General features: G+C 37.1%; 5 protein-coding genes across 5 annotated transcripts; 1 reads left to right on the plus strand and 4 right to left on the minus strand.

Moving 5' to 3' along the window:
* Nucleotides 1-467: 467 nt before the first annotated feature.
* On the minus strand, nucleotides 468-3,032 carry LOC125190434. Its single transcript, XM_048087750.1, has 5 exons — nucleotides 2,809-3,032; nucleotides 2,234-2,318; nucleotides 1,226-1,339; nucleotides 707-808; nucleotides 468-609 (listed from the first exon to the last, which is right to left on the minus strand). Exons 1-5 carry the CDS (start codon nucleotides 2,901-2,903, stop codon nucleotides 565-567), a joined length of 441 nt encoding a protein of 146 aa, XP_047943707.1. The 5' UTR covers nucleotides 2,904-3,032; the 3' UTR covers nucleotides 468-564.
* Nucleotides 3,033-4,196: 1,164 nt separating this feature from the next.
* LOC125190433 (RING-H2 finger protein ATL56-like) lies at nucleotides 4,197-4,929 on the minus strand. Its single transcript, XM_048087749.1, has one exon. The coding sequence runs from the start codon at nucleotides 4,809-4,811 to the stop codon at nucleotides 4,302-4,304; it is 510 nt and encodes a 169-aa protein (XP_047943706.1). The 5' UTR covers nucleotides 4,812-4,929; the 3' UTR covers nucleotides 4,197-4,301.
* A 6,307-nt stretch (nucleotides 4,930-11,236) lies between these two features.
* LOC125187472 (RING-H2 finger protein ATL13) lies at nucleotides 11,237-12,439 on the minus strand. The gene has a single exon (XM_048084069.1). The coding sequence runs from the start codon at nucleotides 12,303-12,305 to the stop codon at nucleotides 11,379-11,381; it is 927 nt and encodes a 308-aa protein (XP_047940026.1). The 5' UTR covers nucleotides 12,306-12,439; the 3' UTR covers nucleotides 11,237-11,378.
* Nucleotides 12,440-17,894: 5,455 nt separating this feature from the next.
* On the plus strand, nucleotides 17,895-19,516 carry LOC125188487 (60S ribosomal protein L24). The gene is made up of 5 exons (XM_048085347.1): nucleotides 17,895-18,037; nucleotides 18,613-18,688; nucleotides 18,770-18,871; nucleotides 18,963-19,111; nucleotides 19,214-19,516. The coding sequence occupies exons 1-5, from the start codon at nucleotides 18,027-18,029 to the stop codon at nucleotides 19,365-19,367; spliced, it is 492 nt and encodes a 163-aa protein (XP_047941304.1). The 5' UTR covers nucleotides 17,895-18,026; the 3' UTR covers nucleotides 19,368-19,516.
* A 1,479-nt stretch (nucleotides 19,517-20,995) lies between these two features.
* Nucleotides 20,996-22,165, minus strand: LOC125188486 (transcription factor IBH1-like 1). Its single transcript, XM_048085346.1, has 2 exons — nucleotides 22,132-22,165; nucleotides 20,996-21,764 (listed from the first exon to the last, which is right to left on the minus strand). The coding sequence occupies exon 2, from the start codon at nucleotides 21,761-21,763 to the stop codon at nucleotides 21,221-21,223; it is 543 nt and encodes a 180-aa protein (XP_047941303.1). The 5' UTR covers nucleotide 21,764; nucleotides 22,132-22,165; the 3' UTR covers nucleotides 20,996-21,220.
* Between the last annotated feature and the right edge of the window lie 2,686 nt (nucleotides 22,166-24,851).

Raw genomic sequence — 24,851 nt, forward strand, 5'->3', positions numbered from 1 at the left:
TTCATATGATGATATTTTTATGAATTTGTAAAATCATTTTACAGTATAAAATAAGTTTAAATTAAAAAAATATGGACCGTGCATCGCACGTGGGTGATATTAGTTGTAAGTAAACTCTAACCAGTAGGAATTTAATTCTAGTATAATTAATAAGTTTAATTCATTAATGAATTATTAGATATTTTAAACGCAAGGAAATAATTAATTACTTGCTCGAATTATTCATAATTTGGCAATGAACCGAGAGTGCAATATTAATCCCTATAGTTGTACAAATTACTAGTGAGCTACAATTAAATTAAGGCTCAGTTAAACAATTGATAATGGTTATTTCAATCTTTTAACTCAAAACAACTAAAAGATTTATTCAATCTTTTCTCAAAAGTTTGCATCCATTTCCAGAATTTATCAACTCTTCAAGGATCTGAAACAATCGTTTCATCTAATTCAGAGCAACAATAAAAAGAGGGAGCAGAAAAGATTGGTGTATAAATCTGCATAATTCCAATGAAACGATCCACGAGGATAATGTATCAGCAGTAAAAAATATCTTGTTACTGAAACCTATCTGACAATGAATCCAACGATAGCGTCCCAGTATCCGGCTAACTGTAATGAAAATCGAAGTCCAGTAACAAAGCAGCCAACAGAAAGTAGACAACTATTTTCAACTAAAATTGGATAGCAATACCAGTAAAAGAGTTACCTGAGCTAGAATGCTTTTTCCCGTCTGACCTTCGATGACTAATCCTACCGTAAGACCAATCATTGCCCATGCACCATTAATAGCTTCAATTTGTCGCCTTCTCTGTAGAAAGCAGTAGTTTAAATTAGATTAATTACCTGTTTTTTAGAACTAATACTGGTATGTTTAAAATAAAGTCTGGCATGTAATAAGTTCCAAAACGCCAATCTTCTAAACAAGTCCTTGTGACTCAATACATTCACAGGTAGAAATTAGTTGAAATGATTCGTGTCTTTATGTTCCTTAAATGTTTAGAAGATGGTATTCCACTAATATTCATTCAGCAAAAACAAAATAAAATTTCTAGAATTTACTGAAAATTTAAAACAACTATAACTCACATGTTTATCGATCATAGATTTGAATTGAAAGGAATCTTGAATTTAAGAATGCTCAAAAGAACTTTCAAGGCCAGCTACTTTTCATCACTCGATAATTGTAAGGAACAAGAAATTTCTATTAAAATAGAATTTTACTCACTTTGAATTCTTCTTTTGCTTTGATTAGTTCCATCTGTTTGGCTGCTAATCTCTTTGCTTCTGAAGGATCGACCATGATTACTTCTTTTTTTGATTTTCCTTTCTCTGAAGATGCCTGTATATCAGCCAAAAGTGGAAGATAATTTTGTTAATAAAGAAAGCATCAACTGAAAGGGAGGTCACAAAGATGCTAGATGGCAACTCATTGGACTAGACAACACTACGGTGTGGAAACAACGTAGCTGTTTCATTCAAAGGTGTGTTCTAAAACAATTTTCATTACCATAAACTTAAAATTCCAGCACATCTGTTATACAAATATCTATAATGTGCCTTGCTTTCATGCACATGAAAATATATAGTAAGAAAAAAATTAAACCTTGGTAGTCAATCAGCTCTTGTAAGATAGTAAAACTATGGGCAGCCACAAAACGCCTCAATTCTATATTTTAGAAATAATGAAGAAGAAAATCACAAATATGGAATGAAAAGAATTATAAAACTTTTTTAAAAACTTCACCAACATTTCTACTCCAACCTAACTCCACTTTTGCACTAAATTTCAAGTAATGAATCGAGCTATACCAAATTCAGACTAATACTAGACATCCACACTCAATTGAGTGTGATATCAGGTGATTATGAATCATTTTGTAATCTTATGTAAATCAATATATTAGTATCACTTCATGTTTCTTGAGTTCTACATATTGATGTATATATTTAACTAGGATTTGTTTAGAATTTTATTTAACTTAGGCTGCTATCTACACTTAGTTTCTTACCTACCGATAATATTATACTTGCTCGGGATCAGGTCTATAAAGGATATACTAAAGAATTACATGTGTGCTAAAACAAGGATAAGGTAAGCGACAACAAGATACGGGTAGTCATGAATTAAGTGCAACTGCGAGACTTATACATTGGTCGCATCACTAATAACATACCTCAAAACATCTTAGAGCAAATTCAAACCAAAAATGCAAAAGCCTGGTGTGGTGCATACATTTGGATTTGCCAAGACACGGATAGCTTGCCCCGTTATTCTTCGAGGAAACAATCCCTCATTTTGCTTTCTTTGCAGTCCCCACCTAGAAGAGAGAAATTAGCTAATTAAAATACCTAAATATCACTACTCGAATCGCCTATCCTCAGAAAAAGGAACACTCTACAAAAGCTTAAAACCCTCTATAGTAATACAATTTCATTTTTAATGATGATGATAAAAAACAGTTCAAATGGCAGACTACCCCATCCCCATCAAAATTGAAGATAAGGGGATACCAATCAACTACTAGTACTAATATACTTAGATACAATTCCAAGAAATTGGAGATTTGGGGGTTACCAATCAACTAATAAAACGACCACACATTGACTAATTAACTGGCGAAGTAGATTCAATTTATGCAAATAAGTGATCAATTATAGAAATCATAATCCACATATAAAAATTGGAAACCTTGAAGATGTAATTCTCCACAATCTACAGAACATATACGAATCCTCTCACGGGCATCGAATAAAACAGCGATTCAGAGGGGGAAAGGAAGAGTAAAAGGTAGGAGAGCTTGGACGTACTCGAAAGCAGTAGAGGAATGAGAATTGGCGGAAGATGATCGGCGTGCTGAGAAGGGGAGGCCCCCATTGGCAAACGGCGTCGTTGTAAGTAACATCGTTGGATTCGACTCTGTGTGTGTGTGTGGAGTTGAAGGATTGTGTTAATGAATTGAGTGAGATGACGACGTTGGGATCTGCTGTCCACCCAAACGCTTGGTTGGATAAATTTCCATCAATTTTTTTCTCTTTTTGGGCATTCCATTCTTTTTAGGGATACATTATCCATTACTTTTTATTACTTAATACATTATCCACTTTTTTAGTAAAATAAAGTACTATTGCATAATTTAGAAATAGAAATTTTTGAATTTTAGTGCATAATTGTTAAATATGGGAGACAAAGAAAAGTAATGGTGGAGGAAAAAATTTCTAAAATAAAAAGTTAATAATTTTAAGCAACATACAGAAACAAAAATGAATAGTTTCTATTTTTAAAAAACGGAGCTAAGTAGGACTACTATTTTTTGTGACTTTTATTTGTATTTTCTGATAATGAGTAAATTAGAAGGGGATCATCCCAATCTGTAGTCCGAACCTTTAAATTGGTTGCAAATTTATAGCAGTAGTAGCAGTAAATTAGAAAGAGATCTTCCAATTTTTGGCTGATATTTAAACTTTTGTTCGGAGGAAAGAATTCGACATGTTTTCACTTTTCGATGCTAAATCCAGGATTAATTAATGCTTTAGGAGTACTCCGTAGTAAATAAGGAATATTTACACTTGCTTGCACCAGCTCAAAAGTACCGAAAACCATAGAAAATTTACCAAAATGCATAACCTACAGACACTTCCATACAAGATGAAAATGGATAACAGATGGGAAGATGATGAAGATCGACGAACAACAAAAACAGCAGCCATTCAATGCTAGCAATAAGAGCCTTGTCCATTTCTCTAAATCAACAAAACTTGTTTCAGATCTATGTTCATGGCAGAAACCAAGAAAAGTTGCTTTGCAAGAACTAAGTCAGACCATTTCCAATGGGTGAATGGTGAATGGTGATAGCTTCGACATTTAGAAATGATCAAGGCTAATCCACCACAAACTTTGATGAGTTGTAAAACTAGGATCGTACTAAACTCAAGCTATCCTCCAAACCAAACACTCTCTAATTCTATTTATCTCCTTCGCCTCGGGCTTGGGAGTTTTTCTCCTACGATAAATACACGACTTCATACCCACCCACAATTATATGAAGGCCAGCAGCCACATACTGTATTTCAAGAAAGCTTAATCACCCAATATTTCAAAGTCCTGACTAGCTGTAAATTTCAAGAATATCAAACTAACAATTCTTCACATCAATGTGACTATGCTCATAGGCATATGTATAACCAGCAAAGAAAAATAAAAAAAATAAAACCACATCAGATCATCTTCAAAGATAGGTAATATATACATTAAGCTCAAAAAAGTTACCACCTTGCAAAAAACTTACACACATTCTAATCCATCAATCCTCTAAATTAACCGCCCAAACATTCTTCCACCGGTCTCCGCCAGGCGGATCCAGGTCGACCCGGGTCCGGCACACGGGGCAATTCGGTTTCCTCCCAATCCACCTATCCACGCAATTCGAATGAAACAAGTGCCTGCAAATCGGGATTTCCCTGCAGCTCTCCCCCTCCCGAAATGACTCCAAACAAATCGCGCAATCCGACGAATTGGGCGAATCGGCGACGCGATACGCGACGGCGGGGAGAAAGGCGTCGAAATCGGGCAAGGGCTCGGGGTCAGCGGGGGCGGGGCGGAGGAGGCGATTGCAGCAGCGGCGGGTGAAGTTGTTGGACATGAAGAGGAAGTTGATGAGGAGGATTGCCGCGAAGCCGAGGAAGAAGAGGAAGAGGGACGTGACGACTGCCATGATTACGCATTTGAGGAAGAAGAGGAGGAGTTTCCTCTGGCTCCGGTTCAGCACCCGATGCGGCGGCGGCGCGCGGCGGTGCTGGTTTGGTTGGGGCATCGTGTAAATTTCGTTTGGTGATTTTGTTCTTTGAATTGGATCTAGTGGTGATTTTGAGATGAAGGGGTGAACGATGTGATATTCTTTTTTTTTTACAATTTTTTTGGGGAAAAGTGATTTGGATTTGGACAGAGAGAGGGAGAGGACAATTTGCGCCACCAATTTATCTCAAATTTGTTATCTCACGTCACTAGGAAAGAATTTTTTTTGTGATTCCATAGGATTATTCCTACGGTTATATAATTACGACTCTCCCAAATAGGTTTATTGAGGTTGTAATGTGAATAAATACTCTCTCCGTCCCGGATTAGAAGTCACTTATTGTCATGACTCGAATTTTAAGAAAGAGTTGAAGTATGTAATAAATTAAGTGAGATGATGGAGTGTATAATAAATAAAGTTAGTTGGTTGAAGCCTAGGTGAGTCCCTTTTGATTTTTTGGATTTTTATTTTTATTTTGATTTATTTTAATGTAGATAATTGCATTTTGACGTAATTTTGATGAACAATGGGTAAAACTGTATGACCAAATATAGAAAATTCTAAATGTAATTTTTAAATTGAGACGGACTTTTATAATAAAAAAGTGACTCTTAATCTAGAACAAAGGAGTAAAGTCGTTTTGTTTTGAATCTTTTTGATACATATGATATACATATGATATGTTTTAAGTTATAGTAACTTGTAAATAAGGCACATATATAGTTTGGGCTCACATCATTAAAATATATAGGCATGCCGATACTATGGCCACAAGGCCCAACACCTTAGGGTCATGTGACTATGTGAGTAACCGATTTAAATTAATGTTGTATAATTGGGCTTAATATTTAGCTATTTCTAGTTGATTTACCTTCGTTATAACTTATGAGAAAATTAAACATTGATACTCTTATTTATGGAGTAGTTAAGGTTTACAAATGGAAGTTATCGCCACCTTTGATAATTTTATCTCATTTTAAAAATTCGTTGTTTTTATCCTAATATGAATTACTCCCCGTGTCTTATAAAAATAGAAACTTTTTCAATTTTTGCATTTCTCATAAAAATAATACACTTTTATTTTTGGTAACAATAAGAGTCACATTTCACGTTTACCATAAATAGTACTCCCTCCGTCCCAGAGTATTAGACTCGCTTCTTTTGGGCACAGGATTTTAGGAGGTGATGTTTAATGGTGTAAATGAAGTTGGTAATAAAGTAGATTAGGTGATGTGATGTATTTTTACTTTTAAATTTAAAATAAATGGAACACAGCTTTCAGATCTTTTAATTTCAGCTAACCGCTCTTGAACTTCTTTACGACAGGGGTGGTGGCGTCGGCAACCGGAGCTTTCCTCTTTCCTTGCACCACGACGAGTGATTTTCCTCCGCCACTGCCACTGCCAGCAGACCACGATGGCGAGCGAGTAAAGGGGCGTCGGGGGTTAACCCACCCATCATCGCTTGGATTAGGCTCACATATTTCGTCGTTGGAAGCCATGGATGCGTGAGTTTGACATAAAATATTAGATCTAGGTTTTTTTTTTGGAAGAGGCGTGGAGAGAGAACGAGGGATTGAGTCTGGAAGAGAGAGAAGACAAAAAATGAAATGATGTTGGTGGGTTGGGTACCGATTTCCATTCAATTAACATTGGATTAATTAACATTATTTTAATCCTAATTGTAATAAGGGTGTTACTTAAATTCTTTAATTTTTATCATAAATAGAAAGTGGTCAAGTATGCTGGGACACCCCAAAATGGTATACGAGTCTAATACCCTGGGACGGAGGGAGTAAGTAGATCAAACATTTCATTAACTCACTTCACTCACATTCTATTAATTTTTCTAACCCACTATTCTTTACATTTCTTAAAATTCGTACCCACACCAAATGTGATTTCCTATTATGGGACGGAGGGAGTAATAAAGTTATCACATTCTCTAGTAACAATAATCCAACCTTTTCATTTTACTTCTCTATTATTTACCAATTATGCATTAAAATTCATAACGTTTTCAAAGTTTTCATTTTTATGCGACAAATAGAGTATATTTTAATCTTTTAAAATATTAACTCTATCCTTTTTTAACTTTATAGTATCAATTTTATCATCAAAATTTTACTATAACGGGTGTGACATGACATGTTGAACAGTTGAAGGATAACCCTATTATTATTTCGCAACAAAAAAATTAGTTGAGCATGCTGATATTAATTTTCCACATTTTTCAAACATTTATCACAAAAATGATTGATGATATTAGTACAAGTTGAGAAAAATGAGGGTAAAATCAATAAATTGATAGAATAGAAAATAAATATAATAAAAAATGATTGAAGCATTATTAATGAAGAATGACTGAATCAAGTCCACTTTATTCTTCATAAGAGAAAAAACTGGCCGAATATAGAATTGGACTAATTTTGTAGAGATAAAAGAAGAGAGGCTATTATTTGAAGACGAAGGGAATATAAGCAAATGACCGTGGTCAAAATTCAGATAAATGACAAGAAAATAAGACAACCACTAAAAATATTAAACGTCTCAAATCAGTTGTCAAACATCATAGAAATTTATGGTGAGGAATGTGATATCAATGGTACAATCGTTTCGCAAAGACTAAAAGAAAACAAAATTTGAGCAAAAATAAAAAATAAATAACTACAATAATTTAATTAGTCATATAGTAACAATGATCAACTCACACGTACTCGACAGGAACGTTGAAGGCGACCTCCTTAATTATCAGTTGAGCAAGACCTAATTATAAAATAAACATTATTCAATAATCTTTAACACTGCTACGAGACTAATTTAATAGAGGAATTGATTTATCATTAATTGCTTTTGGTAATTTAAGCACCATTGTAACATTTTCCCAACATAATAATTTACATTTGTTTTTGGTCAAGATTGTGGTTCCAAGACGCGAGAAACGCGAGATTTTAGACCATGTTTCGAAGTAAGAAAAAATATTATAAATACGAAATGAAATACAATGAACACAAATTAAATGGATTCATTTCACACTGTCTGTTGCCTAGTGTATTATCTCTTTGGGTGTATATTTTCTAAATTTAAATTATATTGACGGTTTATCTATTAAATCATATTTAGAATTTAGGAGTTGATGGATTATAATCATTATATCGAATTGATGCTTGCTTTTATACTATGATGATGATATGATGATATGTTATTCACCTGTACATGAGCATCTCCAACAAAAATGTAAAATAAAATAGATATATTAGTATTTATTTATCTTTTCAAAAAATTAAATATACCCTTCCAAACAATAATACATTTTAACGGAAAAAGATACATTGAAAGATAAATTATTTTTTTAAAAATAAAAATAATAATACAAAATGCATTAAAAAAATATAAAGTGCATTAAAAAATATATAAAGTGCAATATCTTCTTAAATATCTTTTCCCTCGAAGAATGAATTTTCATGAAAGAAGCAAATATAGTAGTTATAAGATTTTACCTCTCCATCAATACCTCTTCAAAATGTATAATACATTCACAAATACTCTACCCTTGGATAATGATTTTTCATAGAAAAAAAAGTAAAAATATGATAATTATATGACTTTATCTCTTTATTTACCTCTTTTCTTAGAGATGCTCTGATTGATGAGTCTAATTATTCATAAAGTACATAAATACTAAATGATCCAAAAATTAAAACTCCAATTATATAATAAACAAGTTATGTACACCCTTGATTTTCTACTCAAAATTATGATTTGAAACCAACTAAATTAAGCATTTGGTTTGCTAAAAAAACTAAATTAAGGTTGTCTCCGGCGGCGCCCCTCCCATTCGCCCCTCCCACGCGCCCTTCCCATGCCACGTCAGCACTAGCCCCTCCCATTCCACTGCCACATCACTAGCCCTTCCCACTGCACTAGCCCTTCCCACTCGCCCCTCCCACTCGCCCTTCCCACAATTAAATTAATTCACAATTAAAATTTAAATTCACGAAAATAAAATGTAAATTCACGGAAATAAAATTCGACACGAATACGAACGGGAAATACGAAAATTACATTAAATTACATAATTTAAAAAAATTACATAATTTAAAAAAAAAAAACATAGTAAAAATAAAATTACATAATCCCCTCGGCTTTCACACTCCTCCTCGTCCTCGTCCCCGTCGCCCGTGCCGCTGCCACCTCCGACGTCCCCGCCCCCGATCTCGACGCCATCATCATCAATGGGTGGCATCCCTAAATCGCGCCGACATCGGTCGACCATCTCCTTGCACAGCCTTCTCAAGACTGGATCGTGCGTGTTATACCACTTCAAAGTGATCTGCATCAGGGTCTTCGTTTGCTGCGCGCGGGCGAGGCTGTCGTCATCTTCTCCGGCGGGGACCTCCGATTCGACCTCGTAGGACCCGCTGCCGCTGCCGCTGCCGCTTCCCCTCGCCATCCGCTGCGCAGCCTGTTGCCCCATCGGGCGACGACGACGGCGAGTGTCTGTTCGTGGTAGCGGGGCCACTTCCTCGGCTTCGGGGAGCTCGTGCGAACCAGCACGCTGCTGCTGTACTCACCGGAAGAGTTGATCTTCGTCCGCTTCCAGCCCGATTCGACACCCACAGCAAACTTTTGCGAATCCTTGACCATGAGAAAGGCCTCCCACTGGTCAAACTCTTTGATCCCCAAGTCTTTGCTGGGGTCCTGGGCTAAGGATTGTCTCCGCACATCATCCTCGAGACATGCCGCTGCTTACCATGCGCATGTTGTTTTGGTAGATTGCGGCAAAACGACCGAGCTTAGGGCCTCAAGCGAGCTCACTGTTTCCGGCATATCTCGGGGATGTGAGGCTTCGCCCCAGGGCGGTTTGTTGGCGCAGTAGGCGGTAATCGATGCGATACCACATTCGGTCAACATACCGGTTCGCTCCGGTCTCAGGGATCCTCTACAACACCGATCCATGCCTTCGCAAGCGCGGCATTTTCCCACACGGTCCCAGACTCGTCCCTCGCACTGGGCCTCGTCCACACCCTCCTCCCCTCCCATCCCCGTGTGTGAGGAAGAGCTCGGGACTTTGCCCTTGCCCCTACCCGCTCCCCGGGCCGTGGCCTTGCTTTTTCTCTGAGGCTTCGCCCCAGGCGGTTTGTTGGCGCAGTAGGCGGCACCGATGCGATGCCACATTCGGCCAACATACCTGGTTCGCTCCGGTGTAGGGATCCTCTACAACACCGACCCATGCCTTCGCAAGCGCGGCATTTTCCCACACGGTCCAGATCGTCCTCCGCTCAGTCTCATCCACACCCTCCTCCCCTCCCATCCCCGTGTGTGAGGAAGAGCTCGGGACTTTGCCCTTGCCCCTACCCGCGCTCCTGGCCGTGGCCTTGCTTTTTCTCCTGCCGCCTTACAGGCCCCGCCTCCTCCTCGGGGAGTCTCACGGATCGGCGATAGCCCCAGATCCTCAAAAGAGAAAGTCTCGATGCCGGCGTACTGAGTCTCCGGAACAGAAGAAGGGGAGTCATCGGCCAACAAATCTATATATGGCCGATAGACAGATTCCCCGGGCGTCCTCGGGCTCCCTGTGCTGCATCGACCCACTCACCGACATATTTGGCGGCGTACCGCCCATCCCCACCGCCCCGGGCACCATCCCTCCCACCCCCGCCATATTTGGCGGCATACCGCCCATCCCCCTGCCCCTGGCATAGTCACACCCATCCCCGCCATATTTGGCGGCATACCGCCCATCCCCGCAGTCCCACCCATCCCCGACATATTTGCCGGCATACCCGCTGCCCCGGCATCATCGACCCATTTGACTCATCCAAGTGTACATATTGTAGAACATTTGGGGAGTCATCGTCGGCATACCGCCCATCCCCGCCATCCGGGGATTCATCCCCGCAAAATTTCCCTCCGCGCCGATGGGAATCGAGGGTGTGTTCCCTCCGCTCGGGGTGGGGGAGTTTCTGTTGTACTCCATTGTAGTAGAAATGAAATGTGTAGAGAGAGAGAAACTTGTTAACACAAGTGGGGTGAATGAAATGAATTTGGGGGAGCCCTATTTATAGAGTTTATTATTTATTAATTTAAAAATATATATATATATATATATAAAATGTCGGACGTCCGAGTGGGACGGGCGACCTTCGCCACAGTGGCGCCCGTCCCACTCGCCCGTCGACGGGAGGGGCGAGCCCATCGCAGGGGCACTCGGGACGGGCGTGGGCGCCCTTCCCGCCCACTATGGCGCCCGTCGGGTCGCCCGTCCCCGACGGGCGAACGGGAAGGGCGCCGTAGGAGACACCCTAAGCCTATATAGCGATCTAAGCTCACTCGAAAGTGATGCGAGGCATGAAGATTCATTTAATTTAACACCGGAAAACATCAAAATTGTTACACAAATATTCGTTTGAATTCCTTTGCTTCACTAGCTAAAAAATAGAGTAATTATCAACGCAAAAAAAGTAAAACCTGTGTGTATATCTAAAAATTATTACATATTCTGCACTTATGAATCTCTGATTATCTGCTACTCCAAAGAAAATGCATAACAAAATTTAAAAACTACACTTGAAAATATGGTAAAATTTCAATCTCTTTGCATCCCAATTTCCTCATCAAAATCAACGTCTGCTCCTCCTTCAACCGCCGCGCTCCACCGGAACGAAAACGCCCTTCTCGTATCCTCCATCGCGGCATCACCACCCTTATCTCTCATCCAAATCTTCGACAAAGAAAAACTATCTCTTCTACACAAGCTGCCGCCATCGCCATCGCCATTGCTACTGCCGCCGCTCTGAGCTCCAACAACCTTAAACGCTTTAAATTCGTTAAACTCATGACCCAAATTATTCCCATGACTCGAAATAGCAACTTTAAGCACCGAATCCTCTTTCATCACATAAGAAATCGACCCCATCGAGAAGCACCTCCTCGCCTCCGCCCCTCCCTCACCGCCGCCGCCGCCAACTCCCCAAAACTTCCCAAGCTTCACCGGCACAACTCTCTCCCCATCATCAACCTGTCTCTCCAAATCAATTTCCCCCAAATTCTCCGATTCAAGAACCCTAACCACAGGCGAGCAGCAGATGCCGAATTCCTGCTCCAAACTCGCCCTGCAAATAGGGCAGGTCGAGTGAGACAGCAGCCACGTGTCAACACAGTCCACGTGAAAAGCGTGGCTGCATTTCGGGAGCAGCCTCAGCGTGTCTTCCGCCTCGAATTCCGACAAGCAGACGGCGCAGTCAAACGGATCCCTCACGCCGATGATCGCGCTGTAGTTGAAAACGGGGAGAGTGTCGATGAAGGATTGGTCGAGGCCGGAGTCGTGGAGGTGGAAGAGCTGCTGGAGCTGGCCTTCCACCGCGGTAAAGCTCTCCGATTCGCCGGAGCTTCTCCGCAGCAGGAATCTCACGAGGAGGTGGAGCAATCCGGAGATGAAGAAGATCACTGCGATTACTATGATGGTTAGCAGAATTCCGGGGCTGATTCTGCTTTCTTTGATTCCAACACCCATTTTTTCATACTTTTCCTTGAATCTTCAAGATTTTAAATTGAAATTGCTTGTGGAATTGCAGAGGGAGATGAAGAAATTACAAATTGACTGCAATAAATGGTTACAGCTGGGCGCGATTATTAATGGGCCTAATTAGCCTAAAAATTGCAATCAGGAGTTAATGATGGTTATTTAAATATTCAGGAAATTAATTATTTTTTGTTGACTTTGGAAGAATCCAACTTCATCAGCGCCAATGTGCGATTAAGTTTCCTAATTCAAATAAAGCTAATCTCGAGCAGTTGGCGATTTGGATTTTCCAAAACTGCTACTTCACCTTACCTGTTTCGATTTGTAAATAATTGTACACACAAACACACATGCAATTGTTCTCAATTACTACTATGACAAGTTTTAGTTAACATCCTTAATTGGATCTGTCAGCAAACGTTTGAATTAGGACTACTAAGTCCACAATATAAAGAAATTTAATACTAGTAGTACTAATTTTTCAGTAGAGCTATGGAAGACAACTGTAGATAAATTCGTGAATATATTAACATTGACAATTTTAGGATCGACTAACATTGACCAATTTTATAGTAACGAATTTGGAATTATTATTATCTACTATGAATATGAAATTCAACATAGTGATATTGTAAGATTTCAAATTACAATTTAATTTCAAATCTAAATATTTTTATAATATTAAATAATTGAATTGGATTTGAAATTTACAATTTAATTATATACCCTTAATTTCATGGTATAGAATGAAGCCTTATGATAATTTAATTTTCCTTCCCAGGTTCTCTTATAGTATATTGTTGTGATTATCGGAGCTCAGTTTGAGAAGTGTATATTGTTATGTTATATGGGTGACTCAAGCTCTATTTTGTGATGTAAGATCGATGCTTGTGTCGTTTTATCATTGTTGGGTGATGTTTGTTTGTTAGTTTAATCGATACTAGTGATTCTTTTTAACGACTTTTGATACATTTTGGTTATATTGCTATTAGTATAATCACAGTTCGTGGTCGACTCTATTTGTGGTTTCCAGCTTCATTTTTTCAATCATCAAATAAACAATGCAAAAACTTATTAAAAATTAGTACAACTATATGAAAATATAAAATCATAAATAATTAGAGATATTATAAGAAAATATAAAATCATAAATGGTTAGAGATATTATAAGAAAATATAAAATCATAAAATTAGTACAACTATATGAAAATATATAATCATAAATCATAAATTTGTAGTAACTTATAAGGGCATCCGCATCGCTGCGCGATGGGGTCTCGATCTCGTCTCGACGAGACGAGACGGCATCGAGACAGCGATGCGGGCTCCGTCTCGTCTCGACGAGACGAGCTGTCTCGACGCGTGACGCGTCCCGGCGAGGCCGGCCTCGAGCTCGCGAGACACGTGCCCGGCGCCACGTGGCGCGCGCGGGCGGCTGGCGTGAAGCCCACTCGCCGACCCGCGAGTGGGCGTCGGAATTATGACGTCATAATTCATATTTTTTTAAAAAAAATCAATTTTTCGAAAAAAAAAAATATTTTAAAAAAACGGTAATATGACCGTTCAACGGTCATATTTTAATTTTAATTTTTTTATTCTATATATACTCTTCTCCATTCTCCATTTTACACACAAACACACATCTATTCCCTCATCTCTCTTTCCTTCCTCTTCAATCACTTCTATAAAATCATTCCTTTATTTTTTTCTTCTCCCAAATTTAATACATTATGGATCCATTTGAGCAAATGCGTCGAATAATGGAAGAATCGCTAGAAAAAGATCGACGTAGGGAGGAGGAAGCCACCGCGCCTCCTCAAAGGCGACGCCGGACTTACATCCATCGTAACCGGGATGAAGCCGCCGCAAGATTGGAACGTGATTACTTCAGTTCGAACCCGGTATGGGGAGATATCTACTTATGTCGCTGTTTCCGTATGTCACGCGCGCTATTTTAGCATATCGCGAATACATTGGCGGGACGGGAAGAGTACTTCAGAGAAGGGTTCGCCGCTGTTGGCCGTCCTAGCCACACGACGCTCCAGAAATGAACTGCGGCGATCCGTCAGCCTGCTACTGGACAAACGACGAATTCGTTCGATGAATACCTGCACGTCGGAGAATCCACTGGGAGACTTTGTTTGTTGAACTTCCGCAAAGGCGTCCGGGCTTCACCGACGAATTTCTGAAGAAGCCAACCACCGCAGATTGTCAGTTTCTGCTCCGACTTCACGAACAAGTGCACGGATTCCCCGGGATGCTCGGGAGTGTCGATTGCATGCATTGGCAATGGAAGAATTGCCCTGTGGCGTTGAGGGGGGCATACACGAGCGGCCACAAAGGCACCCACCCCACCGTTATACTCGAGGCCATCGCCGACTACCGGCTATGGATTTAACATGCGTATTTCGAGGTCCCCGGCTCGAACAACGACGTCAACGTGCTCAACAACTCCGACCTCTTCGCTGAAGTTTTGAATAGTAAAGCGCCGGCCATCAACTTCATTGCTAACAATCGCCAGTATAAAATGGGGTACTATCTTGCCGATGGCATCTATCCGAAGTGGCCAACCTTCGTGAAGACGTTCAACAGGCCTGCGGACGAAAAACAGTCTCTTTTTGCGCAGAAGCAAGAGTCTGCTCGCAAGGATGTGGAGAGAGCGTTCGAGGTTCTCCAAGCTCGATTCAACATTATCAAAGCCCCGGCTCGACAGTGGTTTATGGAGAATATGGTCGACATCATGTATACGTGCATAATCTTGCACAACATGATTGTTGCCGACAAAGGACATGAGGCGGGAAATTGGTTCGACCCTGAAATCCCGGGAAGCTCAACCGTAAGTAATCCGCCTCGAATGGGAGTGGTTCCGTCTTTGCAAGAGCGGTTGTCTATTCGGGCAAGGACACCTGATTCTACCGCCCACGCCCAACTCCAGGAGGATCTAATGGAGCACATTTGGGCAAAATTTGGCAACCGTTAGATGATCGTCACTAGAGAACTCCTTCTTCTGCTTCTTTGCCTCAATTTTTTTTATTTGCGTTTAAGTGTGCAATTTGTAATTTCTAGTTTTTTAATTATGCATTTTTTTATTTTTTTAGGTATTTAAATTGTAATTTTATTTTATTTAATGAATTGTGTTTTTTATTAATTGAATTTGTTGGAATTAAAAATAAAAAATGAAATTGAATGAATAGTTAAGAAATGGTTAAGAGATGATTAAGAGATGGATTGATGCAAGTGTTGTCTTTTAGTTAAGAGATGAGCTGAAAAGTACAGTGAAGCCCATGAATAGTTAAGAGATGAGACGATTAAGAGACGGATAAGAGACAGGGATGCGGATGGCCTAAGTCGTGATAGATACTGTAAAAATAATAGTGGTAAATAACTATCTTCTCTAAAAACTTTGCTCCATTTTATATATCCAAATAACTATCCTGATAATAATAAACACAACAAGAGAGTAAGTGATAAATATTCCTAAATAATTTCAACCATTCATTATTTATTAGGATGATGACACTCGAGAGTCGACACTGAACAATCATCTCTTTAATTAGATAATAGGAGTATAATAGAGATAATGCTTGATTATGAAAACTACATTTGAGGTTGACCAATTTTGTCACCAAAAGAAAAGAAGACGATTGGACGCAAATTGCTGCATTATTATTCAAACATACCAGTTCACACTTCTCAATCATGTCTTAATAATACATTTATTAAGGTTTTTAATTATTTAATGCGCACTTAGACTTGAAAAATCTTACTACTATTTGTGAAAATTGTGACCCATCTTTTTAACATTCAAGGCTTAAATACCCAAACCCATTACCAAATATAGTGCTCCGACCCGAACCCCCTCTGTTAAGGTCAAATATGTTCACTATGCCCATTTTTGTGATACAATATTTTGTTCAATACTACTCTTTTTGATACAAGTATGAAAGTATTTTAGTAGTTTTTTAAAAAAACTTAAACCCTTGAATACTATATTAACAACTCCTAATATACAATGAAAACAGGCATGAACTTTAAATTCATTATGAATGTGTCAGTTAGATATTTCAAATTCATTATCAAGCATGAACTTTTAAACCCACAAGTTTTATATCATTATAACAAAATTTACAATTATCATAATATTTATCTATTATAATAATGTTTTGTTATTGCGACATATTTTCAGTTATTTACAAAAAATCTATATCATGCGCACTCATTAATATAGTTATATAAAATATTTAGAATTTTAGACGTAGATGAATTCCCGCGCATGAAATTCATAGTAATTAGAGTGAACTAAAAAAATAGTCCCTGGACTATGGGTTTATCTCGCCCATAGTCTCTGAACTTTAAAAATATCGTCAGTAGTCCCTGGACTAAGGGTTTATCTTGAAATTGGTCATTTTGACTTTTTTTGGTATGAAAATACCCTTTGATATTATTTTGGGGGGTTTGGACAATTTGGTCTTTTTACACTTTTAACATTTTAAATCTGATATTATTTCAATTATGTACTAACTTTGATATTATTTCAAATTTATCATCCTTTTTCCCTTTTGTCATCCTTCACTTTGTTTCTTTATTTCAATATTAGATTTAATTTTACAAAATTTTAAATTTTAATTTTTAAATATCAATAAATTTTTTTAATTATAAAAATTATTAAATAGCAAAAATTAATAGTTATAATCAATATTTGATAGTATATAGTACTATGTAATCAATAAGGTATGACAACGCCTTAGTTTTAATCAATATTTAATACAGTAGCTTTAATAATAAATAGATTATATAAGACAATTTATTCTGAGATAAATATGCATCTAATGTAAGACTAATATAGTTTTCGTTTATTAATTTGAAAACAATCAAAATTTACTAGAAAATTTCAACAAAAATACTTAATATATAAAATTTTTAGTCAACTTCATAATATTTAATCACAAGCAATTATAACAACCGAACGGAGGCTAAATAGAATAACTCTTATTTTTCCATCATGATTAATATTATTTTTCTGTACTTCTTCAATTCAATTGAATATTATATTAAATAACAAAAATTAATAGTTTTAATCAATATTTATAGTGTCATTGAATTAATAGTTTTCATAAAAAAATTTATTGATATTTAAAATCTAAATATTAAATTTAATTTTATAAAATTAAATCTAATATTGAAATAAAAAAAAAAACAAATTCAGTGAAGGATAACAAAATGGAAGAAGAATGATAATTTTGAAATAATATCAAAGTTAGTACGTAACTAAGATAATATCATATTTAAAATGTAAAAGTGTAAAAAGACCAAATTGCCCAAACCCCCCAAAATAATATCAAAGGGTATTTTCGTACCAAAAAAAGCCAAAAGGACCAATTTCGAGATAAACCCTTAGTCCAGGGACTACTGGCGATATTTTTAAAGTCCAGGGACTATGGGCGAGATAAACACATAGTCCAGAGACCATTTTTGTAGTTCACTCTAGTAATTATTTTGATAGCTATATTAATTATTTTAATTTATCAGAGTAAAAAAAATAGTGATATTGTAGTATAGGTTATTGGGCTTAGTTATGATGAATAGGAAATGGGCTTAAAACCCCAGGCCTTTGGTTATCAGTTGATGCAGCTCCTTATAACGAGTTAGGGTTTCTGCAACTCCAGAAAACAACATCACTGCGCGGCTCTAGCTCACCGATTTTCTGCAGCCATGGTTCTCAAGTAAGTCGGAATCTCTTAGCATTGATTATTATATCTGACAAGTATGTATTGAACCTGTAGATATTTGTTACGCTTGGATTTTTCTGTTAGTTATGTTTCAGTATCAATTTGCGATGTAGATTTGAAGGTTCATGATTTAGGATCTGTGCGATTTATATTTTCATTTCCGTTGATTTCCTGTCTGTTCTAGATTTTATTCAAGAATTTTACTCGTATTAGGAAAAAGCCCCTTTTATCCCGGTCGATTTGTTTGTTCTATCCATCATTACGTTATTTCGATTTGATTAGCACTGTTAATACTCTAGGAGGCCGATTGCTGGCTTGGATTTTCTGTATTTGTTGTATTTTAGTCCCCATCTGTTCTAGAATATACCTCTGGTTTTAAAATGAGATTGAAAAATTTCACTCAATTGAGGAAGAAGAGGCTTTTCTATATGGATTTGATTATAACTTTGACTACACTGGACTTGTGTTTGGTTTTCCTATTTGATTTGTCATTTCTATGTATGTTTTTAATGTATTGCAAATATTGAATTTGCTATATGTTCATGTGGTATTTGTATTGTATTGATCAGGACCGAGCTTTGCCGTTTTAGTGGTGCCAAGATCTATCCCGGGAGAGGTATCAGGTTCATCCGCTCCGACTCCCAGGTGGGTTATCTGCTTGCCGGTTGTTGCTTTTTAATTCCTTGCTGATGACTTGTTAAACTAATGAGTTTGTTGGTGTTGTAGGTTTTTCTGTTCGTTAACTCTAAATGCAAGAGGTACTTCCACAACCGCCTGAGGCCTGCTAAGCTTACATGGACTGCTATGTACCGTAAGCAACACAAGAAGGTATGCGAATTACTTGATCACCCTCATTGGTTTTGTTATTCATCTGTCATTCAACACATTAGAGTTTTAAATGGTTCCATGATCGACACAGGACGCTGCTGCTGAAGCTGTCAAGAAGAGGCGTCGTGCCACCAAGAAGCCTTACTCAAGGTCCATTGTTGGTGCTACCTTAGAAGTCATTCAGAAGAAGCGTTCTGAGAAGCCAGAAGTTCGTGATGCTGCCCGTGAAGCTGCTCTACGGTATGTTACCTTAATTTGTAAATAAGGATAGTTTATAATATTACTGAGTAGGAGCAGGTTAGCCATTAAGATGGTTTGTAATTGAATGTTTTTTGTTATCAGTGAAATCAAGGAGAGGATTAAGAAAACCAAAGATGAGAAAAAGGCAAAGAAGTCTGAAATTTTGTCAAAGCAAAAGGCTTCGGGCAAGACCAACGTACCCAAGGGAGCAGCTCCCAAGGGTCCCAAGATCGGAGGTGGTGGCGGCAAACGTTGAAAAGCACTCCCTTGCTTCCATATATTCGATTGCTTTTGTTAGCTGATTTTTGTTTTAAGCTCAAATCATTTTATCTTGTACTAATGCTGTTTGACATTGTTTCAATTGTTTCAATTAGAAATAGAGTACCTTTTCCAAAGTTTGGTTAATCATCTTGTTTTGTTATGTTTATTTGTTTCAAAACCGACAACTCCTTACACTTAGTCTAGTCCAGTTGGTACTTTGAGGTAGACGCTATTTGGTTTTAAACACAACCCAATCGATATTGGGTTGTGATTTGATTTACAAAACTTTCCTGACAGCAAACAGTCGAATATAATTTATGATCGTTATTCTTTCCAATATATATTAATTTGGGTAGCTCGTATACTACTAGATTGTTATTTTCGGGCCAAACGTTGAAGATTTGAAATTATTGTATTCATTAAATTTTTAGTTAGAGAGTAGTACTACCTTCATATTGGTGTGATAGTGTGATGTTATTCTAGTAGTACTACCATTACAGACTCCCTCACTGCTCATTTCATTTATGTATTCATAATTTTCTGCATATTTTACTACACATGATGTCGGTATTTAGATTTTCTAAATCGGTGTAAAGCATGAAAAAAATATGGGCTCATGGTAAAACAAATCGTATAAGAGCATCCGCAATGGTCGGCTAGCAGAGCTTTTTTTTTTTTCAATTCTTTAAAAAAAAAAAATTTTAATTCTTTTTTTTTTAATTTTTGAAAAACTATATAAAACGCGATTTTCTCTATCTCTAAATTTATGTACAAGAGCAACATCTAGCGATGGACAACAACAACTAGCCAATACAAAATTAAGACCTAAAACGAAACATGTCATACCGTCGGCGTGACCCCGTTCGGCTTGTGACAAACTATAACTTGATTCAAGGCGGCTCGTGTGTGGAAGCCGAATTTTTTTATTATGTTATTTTTAAGATTTTTAGTTAATGTACTTTTTTTTTATTTAAATAAAATTAATGAATTTTTCCGTATATGTCTCGTAATTTTAATTCCGTATTTTAATCGTAATTTTAATTCCGTAAATGTAGTATATTTTGAATTATTTTTATTGCGGGGCTGGCCTAAATACTGATGTGCAGGTAGAGATTTTTAGTGTTGTTGACGTGGCAAGGGAGAGAATGGCTGGCTATTACTGGCCTAAGCACCATTGCGGATGCTCTAAGTTGTATGTTAAAATTTTTAATGCCCTATCTTGTATCGTGTGAAAATTTAAAATTACCTAGCTTTATAGGTTGTATCTTAGGTAAAATATGTTTCTTTCGTCAAATTGTTTAAAATACTCGTCCTCAATTGTTATTGCCAGACAAAATTTTGAACAATTTCTTCTAAGGAGTATATGTTTTATGCCTTTCCCATTTTCTCGCTTATACACCTCCATAGGTGCTTTTCTCTCTCAAAGCTCACGTATACATATAAGCCAATAACAATTACGAACAACCAAAAGGCCAAAGGTTCGACCCTGGCAGAACATGCCCTCAATCTCATCATCAGCATGCTTCATGAACTCGATGGTGGTTACAGCAACCGAAAGGACAATGAAATACGAAAGGGCAAATACCTCTTTTAGTCACACCCTTTCCACACATTTCTCTTAGATTTTCATGAATTTCTACATTTCATACAATAGTTGACATTCATATTAGTGGCAAGTACAGTAAGTCTTGTTGTATCCTTGCTCAAGAAATCTCATACACTCTAATTTTGAAATAGAACTTAATTAATTCTTTAAACTAACTATTGCTCTCTTTCCAAAGAGTTACTACATGATCTTTTCTTCGTCATAATCTATTCTAAAAAACAAGAAACTTGACATAGATAACATTATAATAAGATTTGTTGATGATGCAAGCAGGTCTCAGCAGCATTTGCAAGATGTCTCATTACATCAACCTGCACTTGCAAAGAAGCAATATAATCTAGGGTTTCTTTAATCAAAGAAGTCTCATCCAATTTCTTCCAACCAGAGCCAGGTATCAGCCTTTTAAGCACGCGCCTCCGATTCCAAACCACTCTCTTCGCAACCGCGGCGGCGCTGGAACTCACAGCTCCCTTGCGCCTCCTCCTCCTCCTCACGATCTTCTTCCTTCTCTCCGTCGACAGCTTCCTCCCCAGGATCTCCTCCGCCGCGATTCTGGCGGCGCCTGCGGCGGAGGTCGAGACGTCTGCCACGACGGCCCTGCTCCACTGTGTGGTGGAGCTTCGGGTGGCGGCTATCGCCACGTCAGCGGACAGCTTGATCGCCCTCTTCCTTTCCATGATCGTCATCTCCTTGTTGTAGGCGCTGTATATTTGCAGTCCCTTTTTCCATTTGGTGCAGAATTCTTGCCTCACCATTAATGATGATGATGATGATGACTTCTGCATTCTGCGTAGAAAAGATTGAATTTTTATTTATCTTCAAGAAAATGGGAGATTTGCTTAAAGGGTTTCAGGAAAATTTTGAATATTGGCCAAGGCTATTCACTTGCTCACATCAATATTGAATTTTTATTCGAGGAAATGGGAGATTTGCTTACAGGGTTTGAAGAAATAAAAAATACTCCTACTAAAAAAACCATGCATAAATCAAGATCAATTTTTGTTTCAAGAAAATTTAGTTTAACGCAACTAATGCTCTTCACTTCCTCGAATCAAGATTGGATTATAAAATGGGAGATTTGGTTAACGGGTTTCAAGAAAATAAAATGATAACATTTGTACATGATGATGGGAAAAAGTATGAATTAACCAACCTTGCCTTAGTTGAACTAGAAACCAGTGAAAGAGAGGAATGAGAAGGAGGAGAAGTTGCATGAAGCCTATTTATTTGAAGAAAGAAGAGGTGGTGGTGGTGGGGCAGAGAGAGAGACACAGCACATGCAAGCACATGGAAGTTGATGGCCCGCCTATCAAAAACCCTAAAAAGGAAATATATATTCAAATTATATTTGGGATTTATTATAGGACAGCGATTATTAATAAGTCTACTCATCCCATGATGCAATGTAAACCTAACAAATGTTTGTGATACGACTGGAATATATATAAAAGAGAACAAAATTTTGTAAGCTTATCAAAGCCGATCGTCATGACTGTATTTACAGCTTACCTATGAGATAGGGTAGATATTGATAGCGCCAATAACTACCAAAATGTCTCTAACAAATTATGGCAACATGCATGTCAATGAATAAGAATTTGGTGGAATATGCTTATGCTTTCTTTGGTTAGCTATTAACTCAAAACAAATGTGTTTGATTAGATTGAGTGCGTTTGTGGGTGGAATAATCGCAAGACGACTCCCACGAGTGGGCTTCACGCTGGATTCTAATTGGTCGAGGAGGGCGGGGGACGGAACGTTTGCAACACCTCGTGCACTTCCCTTCGGAATGGGTCGGAATTTGTGGATGCTCTAAAGAATAATAGTACTACTATAAATCTAGCTAGATAGAGTAATAGGAGCTGCAGAAACAGCAACAACAATATCAAGGGTTAAAGTTCAATAATGTTCAATATTTGAATTAAAAAGATTGATTAATTCATTAACTTCATGACACAAGTTTGAAAATATTTAAAGTCGTTAAAAAGTAGAGTTCCGTTGAAGTGACAGTGGACTGAAGAATGGATCATGAATATCTTGTGATTAATTTCAACGATCTAAGTGTAAGTATGTAACCCTCTTGACTCTTGTGATATGGTTATTATCCTCTCTTATTTTTAGTTAATCAATCTATTATCTATATATGTACGTGTATTAATAAATCACCATATATAATTAACAGTGGTCATTAGTAACGAATTAAATGAAACTTCGTACGGACGGGACGAAATCATGAAATTAGATATTGACGATGTACTAATCCAACCACTTTTTAGACTTTTATTACGTAGAATGAGTCAAATTAAGGATTGCCACAAAATAATTAATAATTTTACGTAAAATGGCAGAATACGTGAAACATGGGGAAGAACAGGAAGATGAAATAGCGGTCCCACATATATAATTATATATAAGAGGAGAAAATAGTATATAAAATAAGGGCATTGATTTTGAGATGTAATCACATGCACATTTTGAAATTCTATTAGGCCTAGTGAGCTGTGATTGTCAAACTAATGTGTGTGTGGGTGTTTGCATGTGCGTTTAGAGAGTGTTGGAGATATATAGGAGCTCTTTATACTAGTGAAAATACCTTTGCGTTGAATTTAACTAAGACCGGATCTGAACGGTTAGATTTAGGTTCACTATCCACTAACACTATTTCATTAATTTTTTCTCTTTTTCTCTCATAGTATTTTACTAGTTTCGCATAAAAACTCATGTTGTCACAAAAGTCTCTATTTTCAAAAACGAATGAAGTATAATAATACTATAATTTATAACGCACGAACAAAGTCCTCGGTAATTTTCATTATCTTGTGACAAATTATTTTTGAAAAAAATGGTCAATCGGCCTGACAAATATGGAAAGGTTTGGTATATTTAACTTATTGTGCACAGACAAACATGTACTCCTTCCTTTCAATGATTCCTTCCTTTCCAACTTCTTTTTTGATAAAATTTACTGGTATTATTATTTTCAGTTTTATTTTGCACAATATCAACACCTCATGGCAAAATCATGGCATGGCTTTCCAAGAATATACAACTTCACGTGCATAGGCAATTACATAGTGAAAGTGAACTATTAAAAATCAATGATATTTGTGAAATTCAATTGAATAATGATGCTAACTCGAGATGACGGTTGCAGTTTCGAACGAAAACGGGTGATTTCGGTAGTATTGATTTAAACTGATATATAGACAATTTTGTTACTGATAATTGTGACGAAATGGTATTAAAGCATGTTAATGTTTAAAGATACATGTAGATTGAAATCTTGAATTGGTGAAATTATGAAATGTAACAGTAGTATGTTTGAATTATTTGAAATATAAAAAACTGGATTTTAATCACAAATCCAAAGATCCTAATTAGATTTTCGAGTTCATTTTACTATAGAACTGCAGTGTAGCCCAATTTCATTTTCTGATTCAGCAATATAAGAATCAAATAGGCGGAGCTTTAGTGGGCTTCAATTTACAGGCCCATTCCGTTTCATTGTATGACAATTAGAAATTCAAAATATGTAAAAATGTTCTAAAATGCATTGCATTTATTTTTGTTTAAATTATGAAACCGGTAAGTAACAAAATGTAAGTGTTCAAAATTTTTTATTGAAGTAAAAAAATTAACAAAAATGTCCATGTGAAACTGCGTTGGTCTAAAATAAAATTTGTCCAAATTTGGGGAGTTAGGACAATTGGTTAGCTTTTCTCAAACTTCACAAATTGGTTGTAATTTTCATCATAGTATATATTTTTTTGGTGTTATACATTTTTTTTTCACTGTGTATTCCCTTTGACACTGTTTTAGACTAGTTTGTTATTTACTTATTTTGGATTCAGGATTAATTCAAGCTCTCACAAA

The sequence above is a fragment of the Salvia hispanica genome, chromosome 5, assembly GCF_023119035.1.
Source record: "Salvia hispanica cultivar TCC Black 2014 chromosome 5, UniMelb_Shisp_WGS_1.0, whole genome shotgun sequence".
Classification (NCBI taxonomy): Eukaryota; Viridiplantae; Streptophyta; class Magnoliopsida; order Lamiales; family Lamiaceae; genus Salvia; species Salvia hispanica.

Coding starts and splice junctions, on each gene's coding strand:
- LOC125190434 (XM_048087750.1), bottom strand. CDS start 2,903: ATGTTACTTACAACGACGCCGTTTGCCAATGGGGGCCTCCCCTTCTCA. Junction 1,340..2,233: donor GTGTCTTGGCAAATCCAAAT/GTATGCACCACA, acceptor GCTGATATACAG/GCATCTTCAGAGAAAGGAAA. Junction 610..706: donor GAAAAAGCATTCTAGCTCAG/GTAACTCTTTTA, acceptor TTTTCATTACAG/TTAGCCGGATACTGGGACGC.
- LOC125190433 (XM_048087749.1), bottom strand. CDS start 4,811: ATGCCCCAACCAAACCAGCACCGCCGCGCGCCGCCGCCGCATCGGGTG.
- LOC125187472 (XM_048084069.1), bottom strand. CDS start 12,305: ATGGGTGTTGGAATCAAAGAAAGCAGAATCAGCCCCGGAATTCTGCTA.
- LOC125188487 (XM_048085347.1), top strand. Junction 18,689..18,769: donor TCATCCGCTCCGACTCCCAG/GTGGGTTATCTG, acceptor TTGGTGTTGTAG/GTTTTTCTGTTCGTTAACTC. Junction 19,112..19,213: donor GCCCGTGAAGCTGCTCTACG/GTATGTTACCTT, acceptor TTTTGTTATCAG/TGAAATCAAGGAGAGGATTA.
- LOC125188486 (XM_048085346.1), bottom strand. CDS start 21,763: ATGCAGAAGTCATCATCATCATCATCATTAATGGTGAGGCAAGAATTC.